This window comes from Thamnophis elegans, chromosome 10, assembly GCF_009769535.1.
Source record: "Thamnophis elegans isolate rThaEle1 chromosome 10, rThaEle1.pri, whole genome shotgun sequence".
Classification (NCBI taxonomy): Eukaryota; Metazoa; Chordata; class Lepidosauria; order Squamata; family Colubridae; genus Thamnophis; species Thamnophis elegans.
Window position 1 is genome coordinate 21,621,660 of NC_045550.1, and position 22,027 is coordinate 21,643,686.

General features: G+C 39.2%; 1 protein-coding gene across 2 annotated transcripts in view; it reads left to right on the forward strand.

Moving 5' to 3' along the window:
* The window catches only part of SH3PXD2A (SH3 and PX domains 2A), a 303,987-nt gene that overhangs the window by 26,732 nt on the left and 255,228 nt on the right, over positions 1-22,027 (forward strand). For both annotated transcript variants that reach the window (XM_032224775.1, XM_032224776.1), the window contains exon 2: positions 18,385-18,465. In XM_032224775.1, coding sequence (XP_032080666.1) covers positions 18,385-18,465 — 81 coding nt within the window. The remainder of the gene's footprint in view (positions 1-18,384; positions 18,466-22,027) is intronic.

A 22,027-nucleotide genomic window follows, 5' to 3' on the forward strand; every position in this document is an offset into this window, starting at 1 on the left:
TGGAGGAGGTGGCCGTCCCTACCACAGGGGGAAGTGACTCGAACCCGAGTTGTCCCATCGGCGGCCGCCTCTCCCTCTATGCGGATCAATGGGACGAGATCACATCGGATGCGTGGGTCCAAGCCACGGTTCGTCATGGTCTCAGGTTGGAATTTCTCTCCACCCCTCTGAACTTCTTCAGGTTGTTCCCTCCGTCTCAGAGCCGGGAGCGCCGCCGCCTGATGGATCAGGGGATCGCCCACCTTCTCGACATTCGGGCGGTGGAGGCAGTTCCTCTAGGGGAACGGGGCCTGGGCCACTACTCCAACCTGTTCGTGGTTCCGAAGAGCACGGGGGGCTGGAGGGCGATTCTAGACCTCAAGCTCCTGAACCGGTTCCTGGTGTACAGGCGTTTCAAAATGTCTAATCTATCCTTCAGGGCATCAGGAAAGGAGACTTCCTGGCCTCCGTGGACCTCATGGAGGCCTATCTTCACATACCTGTTCTGCCCGCTCACTGCAGGTTCCTGAGGTTCTCGCACGGGACCCGTCACTACCAGTACAGGGCTCTTCCTTTCGGGCTGGCCTTGGCTCCCCGGACTTTCACGAAAGTTCTGGCAGCCCTGGCAGCTCATCTGCGTTGCATCCCAGTGCGGCTCCAATGTTATTTGGACGATGTCTTGGTTCAGGCGGGGTCTCTTCCTCAGGCCATCTCGGACCTTCGGCTCACCATTCGGAGCCTTCAGAGTCTGGGCTTTTCAGTGAACTTTTCCAAAAGCCATCTTTCCCCCTCTAGGCGTATTCTCCACCTGGGGATGGTCATAGACTCCGTGACGGGGGTGGTGCGCCTGTCCCAGGAATGTCAGAGCAGCCTTCGTCAACTGGCAGAAAGCGTTCACGGAAGGCGGTTAGCTTCGATCCTCTCTCTATCACAGTTATTGGGCAAGATGGTCTCTTGTATCAGGATCGTCCCGTGGGCCAGGCTTCACCTTCGGCCTCTCCAGTGAGAACTCATCCCCTTCTAGAGCGGGCGATTAAGCAATTCTCTTCAGACTCTCCATCTCTTGGCGGGGGTACGGGTCTTTCCCCAGCCATTCAGTGGGGCTGCTGCTTCTGGGAGCCGGACAGGGTGACCGTCACCACAGACGCAAGTGGGTTCTTGGATGGCTCAGGGCAGGTGGATGGCCTTGGATCTAGACCACAACATAAATTGGCTGGAGCTGAAGGCGGCCCGCCTAGCTCTGCGTCACTTTCAGTCCTCGGTGGAGGGGCGTCACGTGCTCCTCCTGACGGACAACGTGGCCACCAAGGCCCACATCAATTGTCAAGGGGGGACCCACTCGCGGGCTCTCTGGCTAGAGGTTCTGCGGCTGGGCGCCTGGGCGGAGAGGCATCTGTTGTCTTTGGTGTCGGAACACATCTCCGGGCTCTCCAACGTCCAGGCAGATTGGCTGAGTCGGGCAACTCTGGACAATGGCAAGTGGCAGCTCCACCCGTCATTGTTTCGGAGGATCTGTCAGAGGTTCGGGACTCCTCTGGTGGATCTGTTCGCCTCATCCGCAAACTCCCAACTTCCTCGGTTTTTCACCCATTTCCAGTCCAGGTCTGTGGAGGGCATGGACGCCCTCAGGAGCTGGTGGCCCTTGGGCCTTCTTTATGCCTTCCCTCCCATTCCCCTCGTCCCGGGGACCATCAGGAAGGTAGTAGCGGAGAAGGCCCTGGTCATAGTGGTGGCTCCGTATTGGCCCAGGAGGCCTTGGTTCACGGACCTAGTCCAGCTGTTGGTGGCCGCTCCGTGGAGGATTCCACAGGAGGAGGTGATCTTGCGGCAGGGGGCTCTGCTTCACCCAGAGCCATCTGAATGGCGGCTGCTGAGGAGGGCTAACCTGTCCTCTGGGGTCATTCGTACCATCGAGGCGTCTTGGCGTCCATCAACGACCCGCGTTTACAATTCCACCTGGGCGGCCTTTGTCCGGTGGTGTTCTCCTCTTGGCATTTCTCCCAATAGGGCCACTATTCCCAATGTCTTGGACTTCCTGCAGAAGGGCCTTGACGACGGGCTTTCACAGAGCACTTTGCGCCACCAGGTGGCGGCTTTGTCTTCAGTCCTGGGGGGGGGGGTAGGGTGTTCTTCCCTCTCCCATGTTCCCCTGGTCAAGTGTTTTTTGAAGGGGCGGCTAATTTCTGGCCTCCCCCCGTCCACAGGTTCCCCATGTGGGATCTTCCCCTGGTGCTCAGGGCTTTGACGGGGGCCCCGTTCGAACCTCTCCAGTCTGTGCATCTCCAGTTCTTGTCACTGAAAGTGGCTTTCCTGGTGGCGGTTACCTCCGCCCGACGTATTTCAGAACTGGGCGCTTTGTCTTCCAGGGATGATGTTTGCCATTTTCATCAGGACAGGGTGGTGCTTCGCCTTGATCCTACTTTCATCCCGAAGTTTAATACTCCCTTTCATAGGGCTCAGGAGATCGTCCTGCCCTACCTTTGTCCGGGCCCGTCCAATGATAGGGAGAAACTTTGGCATCGGTTGGACGTGCGCACGCTCTGCAGATTTACCTCTGGCAGACTGAAGGGATCTGTAGGTCGGAGGCCTTGTTTGTTTTGTTCCAGCCGGGGACGCTAGGTTCTAGGGTGTCCTCGGCCACCATTGGCCGGTGGCTGCATCAGGCCATTATGGCGGCCTATGAGGCGGCTGGTCATCCGGCCCCATTGGGCATCACAGCCCATTCTACCAGGAGTACCGCGACTACGGCGGCGTGGGCCATGAGGTCCCCGTTTGAGGACATTTGTCATGCAGCCACTTGGGCTTTTCCGATGCCTTTCATCCGACACTATCGTCTGGATGCCTTCGCGTCTGCGGACATGTTGTTTGGTCGGAGGGTCTTGCAGAGGGTGGCGGCTGATGCTCCCCTTGGGTCCTAGTGGTTTTCTTGTTCTCCCTCCCTGGGACTATAGCTTGGGCATGTGCCACAGGTGACCACTCCCTCCCCTCCTCTGGAAAAAGAACGTTGGTCTTACCTGAACATGTCTTTTAAGAGGAGGGGAGGGAGTGGTCACAACCCGCCCTGAGGGGCCAAGGGGAGGGCCCGGGTAGTCCCGGGGGGGGGTTGTTGTTGTTGTTGTGTTTGTTAATTCAGTTCTACCATTCGACTTCGAGGAAACTGGGCCAGGATTGGAAGGCACCAGTATTTAAGTCTTTGCTCTAAGTCTTTGGATGAATCAGGCTTTGAGAATACCCACAGGTGACCACTCCCTCCCCTCCTCTTAAAAGACACGTTCAGGTAAGACCAACGTTCTTTATCATACTTTTTAGAATAAATGACAAACGCTCATAATGTACAAGACCAGTCTAAAAGAACTGTGCACACATACCCACACGTATGCTGAATTCTGTGCAAGATGTGATAGGATGATATTTCATTTTCAGCTTAATGATGTTAGAGCTTTCCCAGGAAGCTTTGCTGGGCCTTTCCAGTTGTATAAATAAAGAAAACTGCATATTTGTGAGCAGTGTTTAGCAAAAGATTCCTGGGAACACAGACTGATGACCTCATGGGAGCAGGCTTCCAGTGACAAGAGTAGAAACATGTTTGTTGGTAAGCCAAGCTGTAAGTAAATGTAATACATGATACTTTGGCAAGTTAGGATGTTTCAACAATTATTAGAAGTGTCTCTGTGGGGAAAAAAATCCATAGGCTTTGCAAGCAATCCAAGAGATTATGCATTATTATTGCTGACCAGTTGTAGTTGGAGACTTTCCAGGAGTTTGAAGTCATCAGCAAGCTAGCAAAGAGGTCAATTGCAATTTTTTCCCATATCAGTTCTGTCCCTGTTTCTTCACTTGGTACTGGTATGATCTTTGAAGAGATATGACTACCAAGTGAAGAGATCTCATCACATATAAACTTCTTGGAGTCTGCAAAAATTGTTTGAAGCTGCATATAGATGTACAAATGCACATGCAGACCAATTGTGTCTAGAACTTCATAACATGGTTTCAGCTAAATATTGCCAGAGAGGACAATAGTAAATGAATGTCGTTTATTTTTTGTTTACAAAATCAAGTATTCCTGATACTTTAGAAAGTGGATAGATGTGTTTGCTTGTTGATTAATACAATAGCAGAGTTGGAAGGGACCTTGGAGGTCTTCTAGTCCAACTCCCTGCCTAGGCAGGAAACCCTATACCATTTCAGACAAATGGCTATTCAACATCTTCTTAAAGACTTCCAGCATTGGGGCGTTCACAACTTCTGGAGGCAAGCTGTTCCACGGATTAATTGTTCTAACTGTCAGGAAATTTCTCCTCAGTTCTAAGTTGCTTCTTTCTTTGATTAGTTTCCACCCATTGCTTCTTCTTCTACCCTCAGGTGCCCTGGAGAATAGTTTGACTCCCTCTTCTTTGTGGCAACCCCTGAGATATTGATTATATTTATATCCCCTCTTTCTTCCAAGAATCCAAGGAGGCACAATAATGAATAAAAATCAGATTGAGAGACAGTGACTGGCTAAATCATCTAGACTCCCATGCTGAAATCAGAGTCAAAAGTGCACTTCCAACTCATATCTGTAACCTCTACACTATATTGCTGTAGAGGTTTCAGTCCTGAGAATTTTACTAGGAATTAGTGGGAGGTGTAGAGTTGATTGCCAAGAGCAATTGTTTTAGTAATTAACGACTGTCCTTAAGATTATATAACAACGAATACAAGTATTTTGCCTTTGTTTCTGTTCTAGCATTAGTGTCTGTATGGAATCATCAGGCTATCCAAAACTATAAATGTTAAAAATTTAACATAAGTTAAATATTGTTACATTTTGAAAGAAAATAGCATCTTAACAAGAGTTTCAGATGTATTTCCTCTTATTTAGGAACCATTTTCAGCTTTTTCAAGTATATATATCACAAATTCTATAACTGAGATGAGAATAGCAAGGCAATCAGTTTCCAGAATGTTCAGTTTGCTGAATTTTATTAAAGATTTTAAAAAAGATTAAAATTAATACAAGCTAGTATAAAGTAAGAAAAAGAAATCAAAGAAAAAGTTAAAGAAAAATAAAGATTCAAAGAAGTAGTTCTGATTTTTACAGCAATTGCGGGTACAATTAATAATTTACTTCTTCCTTGGTTACATAGCTCTCTTCTTTCTATAATCTGTGTAATCATTAAAACTTTATATCATAAGTGTATTTTTTCTTTGCATGCAAAAATTTTATAAGAGGTTTCTAGTCAGCAATAAACATAGATATTCAGGCATCTGCATCCTGTTAAACAATTACTGAATAAATCACAATTGTCCATGTTCATATAGCATGCTAAGGCATAAATCACAGTTTGCCTTAACTCATCTACATGGTAAGTGAAACTAAAAGTCATGCTTTGTCTTAATGTGCTGTGTTAACCATTGATGTAAAATCGTTCATAAGCCCAAATAAGATATAATGTTTTTCTTATATGCAGTGGGCCAGGATGGTAATTGAGTCCACTCTGTTGTGTGCAGCCTCGGCTTTGTGGTATTGTGGTTCATTATCTTGGTTTTATATTTTTGTTGACTTTAACTGTTTTTATTGTTGTATGCCGCCCCGTATCATAAAGTAAGAATTGAGAATGTTGCAAATTCCTTAAATAAATATATCCAAGAAATGTACTGTGATGCTTATGCAGTGTACTTTTTCTAAGTATATAATTAGGTATCATTAAAACATTTGTCATCTGAAAAAAGTTGAAAACTGTTATTCCAGACCGAGGATAACTAGATAGTTTCAGTCTTGTCTTCAGAAATCTATATGGAAATTGCATGTGACATCTATCAATTTTAGGCCATTACAATGTATCAGAGCCACTTACAAGAAACAGAAAATGCTCTTTTGCAATTTAAAATATAAGGACAGAAGCAAAGCAACTTTTATCTAATTTGGCACATGGATTATAATCTTAAATACTTACGTTTTGTGGGTTAAGGGATGAGGGAATATAGAGGAATATCATAGCTCAGAGACCCAGATAAGAGAATTGCAAAAACATTTTTCTTCTGGGTATCAACAATAACAAATGACCCCCTGGTAAGTAACGTATTCCAAAACACTTTAAGCTTAAGTAGCTCTGGGTGACAATATTTCCTTTCTGGGAAATTTATGAAGGACAGACAAAGAGGCTGAAGTAAATAAGGGAAATTTTTTGCAAATAGAATAGTTCTCCCCACCCTCCCTCCCCCCTCTCATACACACACACACACACACACACTCCTTATGATGATTATTTAACAACTGTTCTGTTACCATACATGATGGCAGTTGAAGACTATATTCAGCTTGACTTATCTAAATATGTGTGAGTTCATAAACAAAAGCCTTTCTCTAAAGTGATCTCAACTGAGGTAGGTATTAGCAGTGGTAACATAACTGCTGGGGACTGACTGTGAGGCTTTAACTTCTATGTCTTTCTTCAGTAAACTTGTTGAAGATAGAGGAGTGATCAAAGAGTAGTGACACACTGATCACAAAGATGTTTCTCCTTACTGAGATTTGTGCCACATCACAGTCACGTCCCGAGTAGTTGATTCGGACCATGTGAGGAAATTGGTGCACAATAGAAATACCTTGATACAGCTTCTTTCCCAAGATGGTATGATAGCAGTTTCCCTGACTTTGCGGTTAGGTGAAGTGGCCTCCCCAATAGGAAATTGTAGAAGTGTTTCATTTTGTTTGCCATTGTATTGCTTAGTAGGTTTTTAATGTACCATGTCATTTTATAGTAATCATTTATGTGGAAGTTGCTGTTCTTTGTATATTGCAATATATCAATAAATAAAAATAGATATATAATGGGCTATAAATTGTTCTTCCCTAACCTAGAGATGCTGTCAGATTGTTTAATGCCACTTTTTTATTTTGTTCACTCGTGCCCCATTCTTGAAGAATGACTGGACAAGTGCCTGTAGTTTTCTTGGCAAGGTTTCCCCAAAGTGGCTTGCCATTGCCTGCTTGTTTGAAAGAACTTCCCTATAACAAACTGACTCTTGTCACCTTCTGCCTAGCTAAAACTGAGCACTTTGGAACCTAGGATCTGGGATGAAAAAATGACATGAAATAAAAGTGCTAAAAAGATGACTAAAATAGATTGAAGAAAGAGTCTTCTGCTACCCCTAGGATATGCAGTGACTAAGCAGGGTTTTTCCCCCCTTCAAATTAAATTTATACAAGTAATTTAAGTTGCAGGATTGTATGGTTCAGTACAGATATACTGCAGGAACCAAGTAGACTGTTCTAGAGTATTATATTTTTTATGTTTTTAGGTTGTGACATATCTTACATTTTTAAGATAAACCCCTAAGATTTAGGTTGTTTTAAAAGCATAATGCATGCACATGAACAATTTGTAACGACCTGGAGAAATATATCAAATAATGTTTATTCTCTGCTACTCCTTGCTATTGTCATTTAGTTTCAAGGCTCTCTTATCCCTAAGTAATCTTAGAATGGTAAAAGAATGGTACTTTGTAACTTTAAATGTTAGAATAAGATAAGAAAACAAATGTAAAAAATGGGTGAAAGAAAGGATGGAAATGCTATTTGTTTGAGGAAAATCTTCAGGAATTTAGATAATGGGAGAAGAGGTATCCCATATAAGATTGCATTTATATGTATATGCCAGCTATATTCTGGATTTAGGAAAACACTATCTTATTCTTAGCCAAACTTTAAATTACATATTAATTTTATGTTTCCAAGAGTACCTGACACCATTACCTTTTTCATTCATCTGTGAACTTGATTTATCCCTTAGTACAATACTATGAAACAGGAATTATTGTTTTTTAAAATAAATATTCCATTTGAAGTGTTTAGATTTTGCAAGCCAAGCTCAAACAATGCTGATAAAACATCACAACTCTTTTCGCCCATGTTTCCTCTTGGTGGGGAAAGTAAAAGCAAGCACAGGGGAAATAAATAAAACAATTTTGTTTTGATAGAACTTTAGTGGAGCACATTCATTTTTGTTCCAGCTGTAGTTTCAGATGATATCAGCAGTGGGAATGCTCTTTGTAAACCTACAACTCCCTTAATGATAGTGTTCCCTGTAGATAACTTCTTTCCTTATGTTTTTGTAAGGTATAAGTCAATCAACAGAAATACAATCAAAGATTTTAGGGATATACAATCTTACAATATAATACGATAGCAGAGTTGGAAGGGAACTTGGAAGTCTTCTAGTCCAACCCCCTGCCTAGGTAGGAAACCCTATACCATTTCAGATAGATGACTATCCAACATCTTCTTAAAGACTTCCAGTGTTGGGGCATTCACAACTTCTGGTAGCAAGCTGTTCCACTGATTAATTGTTCTAACTGTCAGGAAATTTCTCCTCAGTTCTAAGTTGCTTCTCTCCTTGATTAGTTTCCACCCATTGCTTCTTGTTCTACCCTCAGGTGCCCTGGAGAATAGTTTGACTCCCTCTTCTTTGTGGCAACCCCTGAGATATTGGAACACTGCTATCATGTCTCCCCTAGTCCTTCTTTTCATTAAACTAGACATACCCAGTTCCTGCAACCATTCTTCATATGTTTTAGTCTCCAGTCCCTGAATCATCTTTGTTGCTCTTCTCTGCACTCTTTCTAGAGTCTCCACATCTTTTCTACACTGTGGCGACCAAAACTGAATGCAGTATTCCAAGTGTGGCCTTACCAAGGCATTATAAAGTGGTATTAACACTTCACGTGATCTTGATTCTATCCCTCTGTTTATGTAGCCTAGAACTGTGTTGGCTTTTTGGCAGCTGCTGCACACTGCTGGCTCATATTTAAATGGTTGTCCACTAGGACTCCAAGATCCCTCTCACAGTTACTACTATTGAGCAAAGTACCACTTATACTGTATCTGTGCATTTTGTTTTTCTTGCCTAAATGTAGAACCTTACTCTTTTCACCATTGAATTTCATTTTGTTAGATAGTGTCCAATGTTCAAGTTTGTCCATGTCATGGGCATTTTTAGGTCTTGACTGGCATTTAGGGGTCATACTCTTAAAAATAACGGATAGGTACTGATTTAAGTCTAATTTATTTTTAACTAAACAATTCATGACTCATTGGGTCATTGTTTCAGACATGTTTCCTTACTAAATAGATAAACAGAATGACTACTGGTGGGCAGAATGACAGTGGGAGCAGGAATGACTTCCAACTTCTTGCTGGCTTTCTCATTGACTTTCCTTGAAGAAAGGTTGCAGAGAACAGTGGAAATGTCAATTATGCGGGTGCGGCAACACAGTAGCACTGAGGTGGCCACAACTTTGTCAAACTTCAGTCCCATAGGAGTTTTGTATTTTGGGTGCATTCTGTTACTGAGCCCTTTTATAGCTTGTTGGTATAAAAATAGTTGTCCTATAATGCACAGTTTTGCCCAGTTGAAAATGGCAAACAACCAGACACAAGAATTATAGCAGTATGTAGTTATAAGGTAGTATAATTATGTTCCAGTTCTATGTTTAATAATTTCCCCGTTTTGTAACAAAATACAACTTGGTAACACATTTGACATTCCCTAGTAGCTGTCCACACCCAAGACTTTCAGTCTCAGATTCAACATCATTGCTCTACATGTTTACTCAGAAGAGTAAGCATTATTACATTTGATTTGTTTTCTATTCTCTCTTTTATTAAGGTGCTCAAGGTGGTGCATGTACATGTTTACTCTACATGTTTACTCAGAAGAGTAAGCATTATTACATTTGATTTGTTTTCTATTCTCTCTTTTATTAAGGTGCTCAAGGTGGTGCATGTACCATTCTTTCTTGTCTTTCTCTTAATCTTATGAGGTATCTGGACATAGAATGCCTGGCTCAAAATCGCCTATGAGTTTACATGGCTAAGAATAGAATAGAAATGAGGTCTTCATTCTCTCAGTCCAGCAGTGTAACCACTACTCTATACTGGCTCTCAGAACCATTTACCCTCTCATTGCTATTCATATACACTCCAATATTGTTGCCTTAAAACACTATGATGGGTTGTCTGTGTTCATGGAACATGACAATGATTTTTTTTTTCCTGGAGTAAACATGCATTCCAAATATTGAACCCTAAGTAGTTCTTCTAAGTTGGCACACTAGAGATTTCATTGTTTTGATATGAGTAAATCAATCTAAGTTCTGAATTTTGGAATTGCTTGTTTCAGCTGGGAAAAAAACCTAATCCTGTGAAATGCTAAATGCCTTTGATTCAGGGATTTTGGAAGTTGGTGCATTGATATCTGTTTTTGCAGAGCTGAAGGGAGGCTGTATTTTGTTTTGTATTTTTCTTTACACATCTCTTGTATTTTTACAGCTTATGGGAAAGAAAATAATTATAGCATTAAAGTGCTGGCAAAATGCCTCATCAAGCAAAAATGTTTAGTGACAATCACATACTACTTTGCAGACAATTACTTCCTTAGAATATCATTATGAGTTTCTCACTAAAAAAAGTTATAGGGGCTACAGAATTCTCAGAAAGACAATAGCTTCTTCTGCCCATTGTAGACCTCCTTCCTCTCTTCTTTAAACCAATGGATGCCTTCTGCCAGAGCTTCATGTAGATGAAATGGGATGTAGTGGTTGAAAATTACAGTCTATAGTCCTACACCTCTACATGAAAGTAAGTGATGCTGGATATGTTGCAATGTACCTCCAAGCAAGCATACATCGGTTTAGGTCCTACCGGACCATCCAAAGACAAAAGTTTCATCGACGGACCCAGACTATCGGGTCTGTGCGATGTGTCATCGTGACGCTGGCTCCTCCCTCTCCTGATGATGATTTTTGAAGATGTCTCCCACCTGACAGTTGGGTGAATTATGATTGGATTATGGACTGGGGTACCAAGGGGAGGGGGATGAATCATGTATTGATATCTACTGCTTTCGTGGGCTTTTAATCAGATTCAGCTTTGTTTGCTTCTCATCGTTTATAATAAGTAAAAGTACACTTAATTCTGAAACATGGAGTTGAGTGATTTCTTTCTTGGTTATTAAATGAAGGGGCAGTGACATTTGCATTGTAATCTCTCCCTTCCACTAGGTTACTACAAGAGATTTCACAGCTTCATTTACATCCTGTTTGTAGGCTTTGGCAATCATAATTAAAGTATATTCTGAATTGGGATTCTTCAGTTAGACTCCTTTCAAATCCATTAGTCGTAGTGATTAAAGACAACATAGAAGCATGTTGAGATTGCTTTATGGCAGCCTTCCCTAACTTAGTGCTCTCCAGATGTGTTGTATTTCAAATCATGTAGTCACCCTGCTAGTATCTTCTTTGGCTTTTTTATTTGGACAGTTTCCTGGCACTTTCACAGTTAGGCAATAACATGAGTTATGTTGATTTGTCAGAGTAAAAAGCGATAAGTGTATCCTTTCTGTTTCTGATTTGTTCATGAAAATGTGATACTGAGGCACACATGTAATGCAATATTATATGCATTTATTCCTCACTACCAAATAATGGTAAATCCTTAGATCAGAAATGTAACTTTTAAAGAATTATCAGGGAAATCTGATAATTCTTTGCACACCAAAGAATGAAAACAACGTGATTTGCATAAAAATGATGCTTAAACAATTTATGTTAATAGCTATATAACTTAGAAAATGTATGCAGAGACCTATATGTTGTAAAAATCGTAAATAGTTTCATGTGGATTTTAGAAATAAAATCTGGAAAAACCACGGTGCCCTGAAATATTGCCTTCTTAAGAACATGGTAAAGGAGAAAACAGTTTTACTGTTTTGCTCATACCTGTCCTTGAAGAAGAAACATCAGTGATTTGACCTTAATTATGAGCAGCTGCATTTTGCAAAGTTCATTAAAATGAGAGGGAGCAATTTAGAATTCATAGCTAATAAGTAATGATGGCTGGGAATTGTGAGTTGATGTTTACTGCATCCAGAGGGTAGACATCTAGGGAAGTCTGGGGCAGCGTAAGTTTTGATTTAATTGACCTTAAAACCTGTGATGATAATCAATTGTAGAGTGTTAGGTTTTTAAAAGCATACTTAACTGAAGTGGTTTAGAAGTGTAAATGGGCAATTGCAGTTCACTATTGCAGTCAGATACAGTCTGTGGTTTTTTCATGAACTTCAGCTTCAACTTAAAGTGGGTTTCTGTCTATAATTAATGACAATATACAGAATGAAGTTTATTTATAATATAGTGGAAAATGAGCAAATTTTTCCTGTTTCATAACTCAACTCATCTGCACAAATTTGAAATACTTAAAGAAGAAAATGGAACAACAGCTTCATTAACAGGAATTCTGTTTTATAATTTCTTTGGACTGGCTTAACTATAGCCAATGAATATAGTTTTACAGCATTTAAAACAAATGGTCTCAACTGGACTTTAGCAAGTCCACAGTATAAAGGAATTCTGCAGTTATTAATTATATAGAAATGTCCTTGCAGTCTCATTTTACTGCTTTAGAAGCAACTGCAGTCTCTTAACTCTGTTAAAAATACTCTGGAAACTCTCCCCTTAATAACTGTGGCATCTGTGAATGCATAAACCCCAGTGACCTACTGCATTGCAAAGCTTCAACAGTGGGGATAATTTGACTTAGGGAAGGGAAATCTTAGCTCTTGCTGTACCTCTAGGATTCAAGTATTTTTAGGCCACGGACATGTCTTCAATTTTGATGAATCTGGCCTCTTGTATCAGAAGAATGGAGACAGGGTAAAGAAATGGTAGAAACAGAACAAAGCCAGCACTTATTTATTTAGTCATGCCCCATCTTCTGCCACACTGAAAATAACACAAAGGTTGTGAGGTATGGAAGGACTATAGGTTTCTATAGTTTTCTTTGATTTTTTTTATTGAATTGAGATCTTTGTTTTGAAATTAAGCCTATTTTAAAGTTGATGGTATAGTATTATATTTTTCACCTCAAAAAGGCCAGAAACAATTAAAGGTTGTCCTTGACTTACAATCGTTCATTTAGTGACTGTTTGAAGTTACAATAGCACTAAAAAAGTGACTTATGATCAATTTTCCTTCTTATGATTGTTGCAGCATCTCCATGGTCATGTGATCAAAATTCAGACACTTGGCAACTGACTCCTATTTATGACGGTTGCAGTATGTCGGGATATTTTTGCAAACTTCTAATAAGCAAAGCCAATGGGGAAGGCAGATTCACTTAACAACCATGTTACTAACTTAACAACTGCAGTGCACTTAACAACTGTGGCAAGGAAAGTCATAAAATGGGCCCAAACTCACTTAACAAATGCCTCACTTAGCAACACAAAAAATGGTCTCAATTGTGGCTGTAAGTCAAGGACTACTATATAACAAGTTTATGAAATGGACTTTTCTAAGTGACAAATGCTGCAGTCTCTGTAAAAGAGTTTTCTACCAACTAGTTAAAGCAACTACAGTCTCTTAACTCTATTAAAAATACTCTGGAAACTATCCCCTTAATAACTGTGGCATCTGTGAATGCATAAACCCCAATGATCTATTGCATTGCATTGCATTGTGTTACTTACTGAAAATAAGTGTTTATTCCAGAGTTCATACTCTTGTGTCTCTTTCTTTGCTATTAGCATGATAGTAATCTAGTTGAACTATCACGGGGAAAAACATCCTGTGGCTTGAGTAATCAGAAGACAAGCTAATGTTTACTCAAGTCAGAGGCAGTTGGTCTCATATGGTTGACATGTGGGTGCTTGAAGTGGTCATTGTGGCAATTCATCTTATGAGGACCATTCATTCACATGGATTGCCTCACCATTCAGATCACAGTGGGGTGGAAATGATTCACCACATGTTCTTGTTTGCAAAGAGAAGTTTGTTGTGAAAATGACTGAAATGGATATCAGCAGGTCTACACACAAATCAGCTTCTGTGAGTGCTATAACATGTGGAAAAACTTTTATTTTAATCTCTTAGTTCGTGTTTCTCAACAATGGCAGCTTGAAGATATGTGGAGGTTAACTCCCACAATTCACCACCCAGGGGAAGTCCACACATCTCCAAGCTGATGAAGATGAGCCCTATATGAATGCAGTCCTGGACTGAATAATATTAAGCTATATTTTCTGAGCTATGTATTCAAGATTTGTTTGCTTGCTTGCTTGCTTGCTTGCTTGCTTGCTTGCTTGCTTGCTTGCTTGCTTGCTTGCTTGCTTGCTTGCTTATTTATTTATTTATTTATTTATTTATTTATTTATTTATTTATTTCATCAAAGATGAGGGGAGAGGCAGGAGGAAATACAATTCTCTGTTAATGCATCAGCCTTTATAAAACTGTTGCCTTTCACATGTTTGGATTTCAACTATCATAATCTATAGCTTGGATGTCATGCCCATAATTGGTAGCCAACAAATTGGGGATATGTGAATTGTACGGGATGGAAGATTTGGAAAATGTTCTGTGTATCAGTAATTAAGTCTCTTTTAGATATTCTAAACAATATCGGAATTGTTCCTTAAGTGTAAATTTGCATGATATTGTAATCCTGTGATGTTTTTCCAGTCTATAATTAAGTCATAATTCTATTTTGGGGGAGGGAATACCTAGGTGTTTTTTTTTCCAATAGAATGTGTCATTTGCAGAATCATTTGAGGCCTGAACATCTTATATTTTATGATGAGTTGCTTTCTATGCAGAAAGGCTCCACAAAGGGTTAACCTGTTTCCCAGGACTCCAACTTGCTGTCAACATAACAAATCCTTAGTTTCATTTTGTCCTCTAGCGGTTAATGCCACGCTAATTATACACAAAAGCAATCAATCTCTTTACTCATCTCCTTCCTTTTCTGAATAGAGAAAAAGCAAAGCAAAGAAGGATATTAATGTTCTTACAGACAGATTATTCAAAACGTGCTTTGTAAAATCCTATAGAAAATGTAATACTTGGAGACATTTGTGCTGAAATTTCACTTATAACTTATATTTGTTTCGATCAAGTATTTCTGGGAAAGAGTCAGACAGTTATAGAAGTTGAAATACATTGAATTCTTCTTCAACTCCATCTCCTTCTGCCAGTGAGAAGTTGTTCTATGTGTTTAACACTAGTTTGTAAACTAGGTTTATTACAGTTGGGGGTGGCGATCAAAGGCTTACTTAGTAATTTGCTGCTTTTGACTTTTATGGTCAGGAAAGACTGAAATAGTTAACACTGAAAGCAAGAACAATTGGATGCATACTAGCTACATTTCCCCTTAGTAAACAGTGCAGAGTTAAAGACAAGGAGTAGTTTTGAGTTTTTTGCCTCAAGGGTCTTGGAAATTAAATGAACTTTATTTTTTGTCAGAAAGAGGGGGGAACACTTCTTTTCAGCAAGATACCCTTTGAAGAATTTCCATTTGCCTAGTACATGGAAACCCCCAGAGACTCCATATTGTTCAACAGTGGCCAAAGAACTTTGGGACTATGTGCTTTTGTTTTTCCCAGGCCCTGGGTCCCCTTGCAAGGCACTGTATTTGGACTTCAGTTGCAAGGTTAAGAGTCAGTGCTGGAAGATGTTCATACTCATATGAATTGCACAAGTTTTTACAATAAGGCTTCCCAGAGCTCTAATACAGGGTCAAACAAAAAAAAGTTATTATGAAAGAACAGTCTAGAGCTTCTTCTCTGGCATAAGCAATTTTGGGCCATTGCTGAAAACTGTGTAAATTAAAGTCCGTACATCTGTAGTGAATCCAGGCTGATTTAGGGAAACAAGGCAATCTTAAACATATTTTAACATATACTATCAAGAGCAAGTTATACCATGAAAATACTTATTGGCTGTTCATAATTAAAATAGGCACATAATTATGTAGGACTTGTAAATGACAGGGATCATTAAAGTTCATAGGTGCATGATTTGAAAACCATTGACTCTGAAGTGTGAGATCATAGGTGAGCAAATCTGTCAGAAGAAAGCTGTGAGAAATATCTTTATAGTAACTATCCTCCAGAAACAAATGTAGGAAGTAAAGAGGGGTCTGGTTAAATGCTGATGACTGTTACCTGACACCTTTACTTTACCCAAATATTTCTCTTGTATAGGAATTGGAAGTTCCAATCCTCCTGCAAGATCATCTGGAGAACTATAAGCAATAAATTAAAAAGCAACTTAATCATGGAACGATTTCAGAATAGATATCTAACTCAGGGCTCACAACATGTAGTATGAAAGGCTGTCACTGTAAGAAAGGGCAAGGTTTCTACATAAGGCTAGCTAATGATTTCAGTTTACTAGTTTTGATTATTTGAGGGTTTGCTGATGTAGGAAGTGGCATTTGGTCTTTCAACAGAGGAACTTATGACCTCTGCTAATGCAGTGCTTCCCTTCTGATGCACGTATCCTCTTTAGAAAAGCAGGGATTGACATTAGGACATGATGTCATGTGACTCTCTGGATCAGTGTCAAGCATAGCTGGGTGTTTTCCAGAGAAAATAATTATTTTGATGATGAATTCTTACTTAGCAACTCATTAAGTGGATATTTGTGACCTGTTACAGCACAATTTATTTACTTGTGTGCTTTTTATAGAAAGAAAAGAACTGCATCATCATGTGTTAATCAGATGTTTTACAGGGCTTGCTACATCACTTATGGCTTGAAAGCTACTTCTAAAAAATACTTAGCTAACATGCTAATCATGAATTCCTTCACTTCTCATTGACTAGCTGTATAACATATATATTTCAAAATATTGTTCAAAAGCCTTTTAAAAACTTTTATTAAAAACAACAAAATAAACATCACAATTGAACTGTTATGGAGGTTGTGGGAAGTTACTCCTACACTTAGTAAGAAATAAACTATATTAACTATATGTAAACATGGGTCTTACATACAAATTGAGCAAGTAAGTTGAAAGTGGACCAAAATCTTCAACTTGAAGTCTGAACTACCATACTACCACCAACTACCCAACCAAATAACAGACCCCATTCCATTAGCTTGCAGACCAAGAAATTAGAGAGGGTCTCTTCTAACCCTTTGCCCCTCCCACATTGTTACTATGGGCTAAGTTACCTTTTTCTGATCATTCCCTTGGCTGTGCTATTTTGCCCAGTCTTCAAAGTCATTTCCACATACCATTGCAGGGTTCCATCAATTCATGCTAAATCATGTTCAGATTCTGAATTTTAGAGCAGCAGCAACAACAGCAAGGAAAAATGGTCTTGAGATTAAATAGGTGCTTGTCAAACACAGCTTCAGGCTTCATCTGAGATGATGGATAATATAACAAAAATGAATTTGGCACCTGAAAAGCCAGAGATTTAGCTGTGCTGCCATGATATAACCTATGACCCACATCTTTGATGTATTTTTAGCCATAGTGTTACCAAAATCTATAGTTAGATTTCCTGTCCATGAATAATTAAAAAAAATAGATAGCTGCCTATTTCTGGTTCCACCTGAAACAAAATATGGAAGAAGAATAAGAAGCTTCATAAAAAAATGTTTTTCATATAAGATTACCTAAATGTAGCATCAAATCACAGATCACATTGAAAACCAAAAATGTAATAGCCATGATCTTCTAGTCCTACATCAAAGAATGAAAACTTCCAAAGATGTAATCCACCAAAAATCATACAAAAAATGAGTACAACCATTCATCTAGGACAGTGATGGCTATCCTTTTCAGCAATGAGTGCTGAAAGCGTGCACACGCATATCCATAATGCAATGTGTATGTGACCCACCCGCGCACTCACCCCTGTGCATGTGAGTGTGACTCCGCTCCCCATCTGTGACCCCTGCACATGCCCTAGCCCTTGCACATGTGCATGCACCTCCCTACATGCTCCCTGTGCATGCAAATGCATCTCCCGTATGCACTCCACCCCATGCATGTGTGCCAGATACCCGAAAACTAGCTGGCTGGTGGGAGGCGGAGGTTAGCTGGGATGACCACTTGCATGCCCACAGAGAGGGGTCTGTGTGCCACCTGTGGCACATATGCCATAGGTTCGCCATCACGGATCTAGGAGATAATTCAAAGTTGTAACCAAAAAATTTGCTCAACTATTTTATGCTATTAATTTATATCATTCACTCTATCTCCAATTTTTAATTTCAGTAGCTTTGGAAGAGGTGCTATGTGTAATGCTAAGCACAATTTATTTCAGAGGAGAGCTTTGGCCTAAAAACACATTTAACAGGAAACATGTTCCTCATTTTGCAGATCAGATCAAATGATGCTGGGTAATTCAATTATTTCAGGATAACATTTTGGATAACATTACAAAGTATGGAAATAAAATAATCAGAGTCATTTGATTGGAATTAGAGAAGCTCATGGTATTGCAGTTTTGATCTTGGTTACTGAACTATAGTACAGTCCTTATGATATAAGGGTAGCATAGAAATAAAAATAATTATGATACAATAAATGTATAATATGTTTCTTTTTGTTTGTTCTGTAATTCTAGGTATATATAATCAAAGTAACATGGTCGGACACAACTTGCCAGACAATCTACCGGAGGTACAGCAAATTCTTTGACTTGCAGGTAATGAATAAATTTTGCTTTTTCTTTGTTGAGACAAGTATGTGTAGAATTGACATAGCCCATCTTAGAGCTGTTAATAATGATTTGAATCTAATATTATCACAGTTCACTGCAGATTTTGTATTGTTGCTGAAATTGCTTCCAGAATACTTGAAAATACTGTTTGAAAGAAGTTGCTTTGGTTCTCATGGAGAAGGGCTTGCATAACTAGATGGTTCTGTAGTCTTCCTTGTGGGAAACTGTGCATCCTCTTCCTTCATTGTGGAAAGAATATGTCCCATGAGACTCCAACACTTTCCCTCTTAAATTAAACTTCCTTTTGTTTGTGATTCTGCTGATAGTATGTATTGGTTATCTTCTGTGTCTCCCAGTGACTTCCTTGAGGTCTTCCTTTTTTTGACCTGTATGTACTCATGTTCAGTGCGAATCCATTTCTCAATAAAAAGATCCAAAGGATTCAATATAATCAGAGTTCATCAGCTCTAGAGCAGCATTGAGTATATTTATCTAAATTTGAACTAATAAGTTGGTGATCGGGAGGGGAATGAGAGTGGATGGTCAGTGGGAACAGTAGCCTCAGCTTCACAGTTGAAAGGGGCTTCTCCCAGAATATAATTCCATGTTTGTAGGATTGGATCATTTAAGGCAGTAACATTAGTTTTTTCAATATTTTGGGTTTCTCTCACATGATCTCATTTATAGGGTAAATGAACAGAAAATAATGGGGTCAAAAGGGGATGAGAAAAACCTGGCTGGGGACACAGATGAAAATTCTGCTCCCTCGTTTCACAGAGTCAGCAGCTGAGTTAAAAACTTACTTTGCTGGTGTATTCTACAGACACACTTGAATGTACCCTCTTATTCTGTATTCCTCATTTTGTGTTTCTTCTGTCTATCTCTCCACACTTATAACCATGTTGCTTGTATCTTTCAATTTATATTGCTTTTTATTTATTTCCTAGTATGATTTGATAGCTTATTAATAACCTGGCTATCACTAAGTGTTATATCTTTTTATTCTTGATGAATGTATTTTATTCTCTTATGTACACTGAGAACATATACACAAAAAACGAATTCCTTGTTTGTCCAATCACACTTGGCCAATAAAGAATTCTATTCTGTTCTATTCATGTGTGCTGTTATACCTTAAAATGGTTATTGGAAAAATGTTTTCAGTCAAGAGGCATTTTATCTAGGGATGCCAGGCCATGCACAGCTTTGCAAAGTTTGCTTCCTCATGAAGGGGGAGAGGTAGAATGACTGATATGGAAAATCCCTCTGAGCAGATACAAGGTTGTCTTAATATCCTTCATGAATATCCAGAAGTTAAATAAAAAAGCTGATTACTATTAATGAAATCAGTAGTGATACGTCTCAATCGAGTCACTGTAGCTATTTCTGTGGAAACAGGAAATAACTAAGATGTGACTCATGAGAAAAAATCAATGGAGCACTGGTAATACATACAGTAGTTGGTTAGATTACAGATTTAAGGAAACTTTGATCACTATCAGATAAACATGGCAAAGGCATTTGTCTGCTCAGAATTTAGACCAATGTAGTTTGCAATTGTTTCTGTAGTTGTATGGAAAGATCAAAGACATATCAGCAGAATATTGATTGCATTCATCATATTGAGTTTGAAAAAAGGAATTAATATGAACTCAGTCCCACAATATGTAATAACAAAAGTATTATTATTTTTTTAAATGGGCATCTTCTTTCACAGTCCCTTTAGGAAAGTTCATTTGGAAATAGCTGTCCAAAGAGCTAAACAACTCTAATAATTCTTTTTTTACTTTTACATGGAGACATTTTGCATTTCTCACAAATGTATATTTTTTTTAGTTTTATGACTCCAGCTCATGAATTCTTATTAAGATTTCTGTAAAACCCAAGAAGGCAAATCCTCCATTATATTTCCTTCTGTTAGCATTCCTAAGCTGAAATAGATATGAAGAAGGCACGGTTTCTCTTCATCTGATAACGCTTAAAAAAAACTAATTATCCCTTCACTTTCAAGTACTTTCTTTTTATTAAACAGCAGCTTTCCCCTCCCACAACCTTGTCTGTGTTCCTGCAAGTCTCCTAGACTTTCCGTTTGGTTTGAAAAGTTCCCATCAACTAAAGTTATCAATAGGGTTAGTGTGTTGTGCAGGAAATGATGTCTCCAATTGGGAGAAGGAGTCTTGAAAGGTCCTATTGATAAGTAGAAAGGGAGGGGTGACTTAGCAACAGTGGAAAACATTTACTGAATAATATGCATCTTTCTCCCATTCCTTCTTGAAAACATATTGAATGTTCTCACCATCCCCAATAACTTTTTATTTTAATCCTTTTGTTACTACATATTGTAAATGTCACTGTTCTGCAAGTTGTACTGAAGGACACCAACCCACAACAAGTTGAATGGTTTAATAAGCAGTATTCATGTTTGGTGTAGGCTCATTTACAGGTATTTATTGAAAACATTTTATTTTGTTGTTCCAAAGTGGCTTCCAACAGCACTGAAAAAAATATACAAGAATTCAGCAGATTAAGTTGTTCCTAAAAATTCAGTGCAGTAACTGGTTTCTCTGATCTATGGATTTCATCTAAAGGGCAAGACACAATATGTCATCTTATTTTGTAAAAATTGAGGAATATCATTAAAGTCAAGAATATTGGAAGAAGAACCATCTTGGCACAGTTCTTAGAATGCAGTACTGCAGGCTACTTCTGCTGACTGCCAATTGCCAGCATTTCAGCAATTTGAGTCTCACTGGCTCAAAGTTGAGTCAGTGTTATAAAATGGACCAAGATTGTTAGGGGCAATATGCTGATTATGTAAACCTCTTAGAGAGAGCTGTAAAGCATTGTGAAGCGGTATATAGGTCTAAGTGCTATCTGCATTTAACTTTCAAAGATTTATTCCACAATGAGTTCTTTGATTTTAAGTCACACTTAATATTCTCTAAGGAGCAATTATCACTTATATCTATAGTATCTTTCTAGTAACTCTGCAATGATATGTCATGAAGAAGGGCTGGTTCGGTTCTATATTATCATACCATGAAGGAAAATTGTACTATCTATCTCATTCCTTGTAGATGTTAATTTTTTCCCTTCGTATCTGTTCCATCGTTTCCTGTCTTAACATTCCTATGATATAATGCTCTTTCTTTGTTTATTTGTAAAACATTCCTAGAACCTTCCTAATTCACTTGTATTGTGTTTTCTATATTTTTTTGGATTACTTAACTTGATCATTTGTTTTTATGAAAACTTTTGCAGACCAATGTTATAAATATATTTCATATTTTTAAAAAATGTGTTATTGTGGATTGAAAATTAAGTCCTGAAGAGTCCTTCACTCATGAAAGGAGCCTTTGACTATTACAAGGGCTCTTTCCATGAGTGGACAACTATCTCTTGATCCAATGACTGTATGACATTAATATTCTTAGGTCAAATTTATTTCTGTCTTACGGTCCCATTATCTGTAACAGAAGTCCCATTTTTATAGCTTATAGAGCCTCTTCACTGTAACTGCTGAAAATTAATAGAAGCGTTTCCTGTC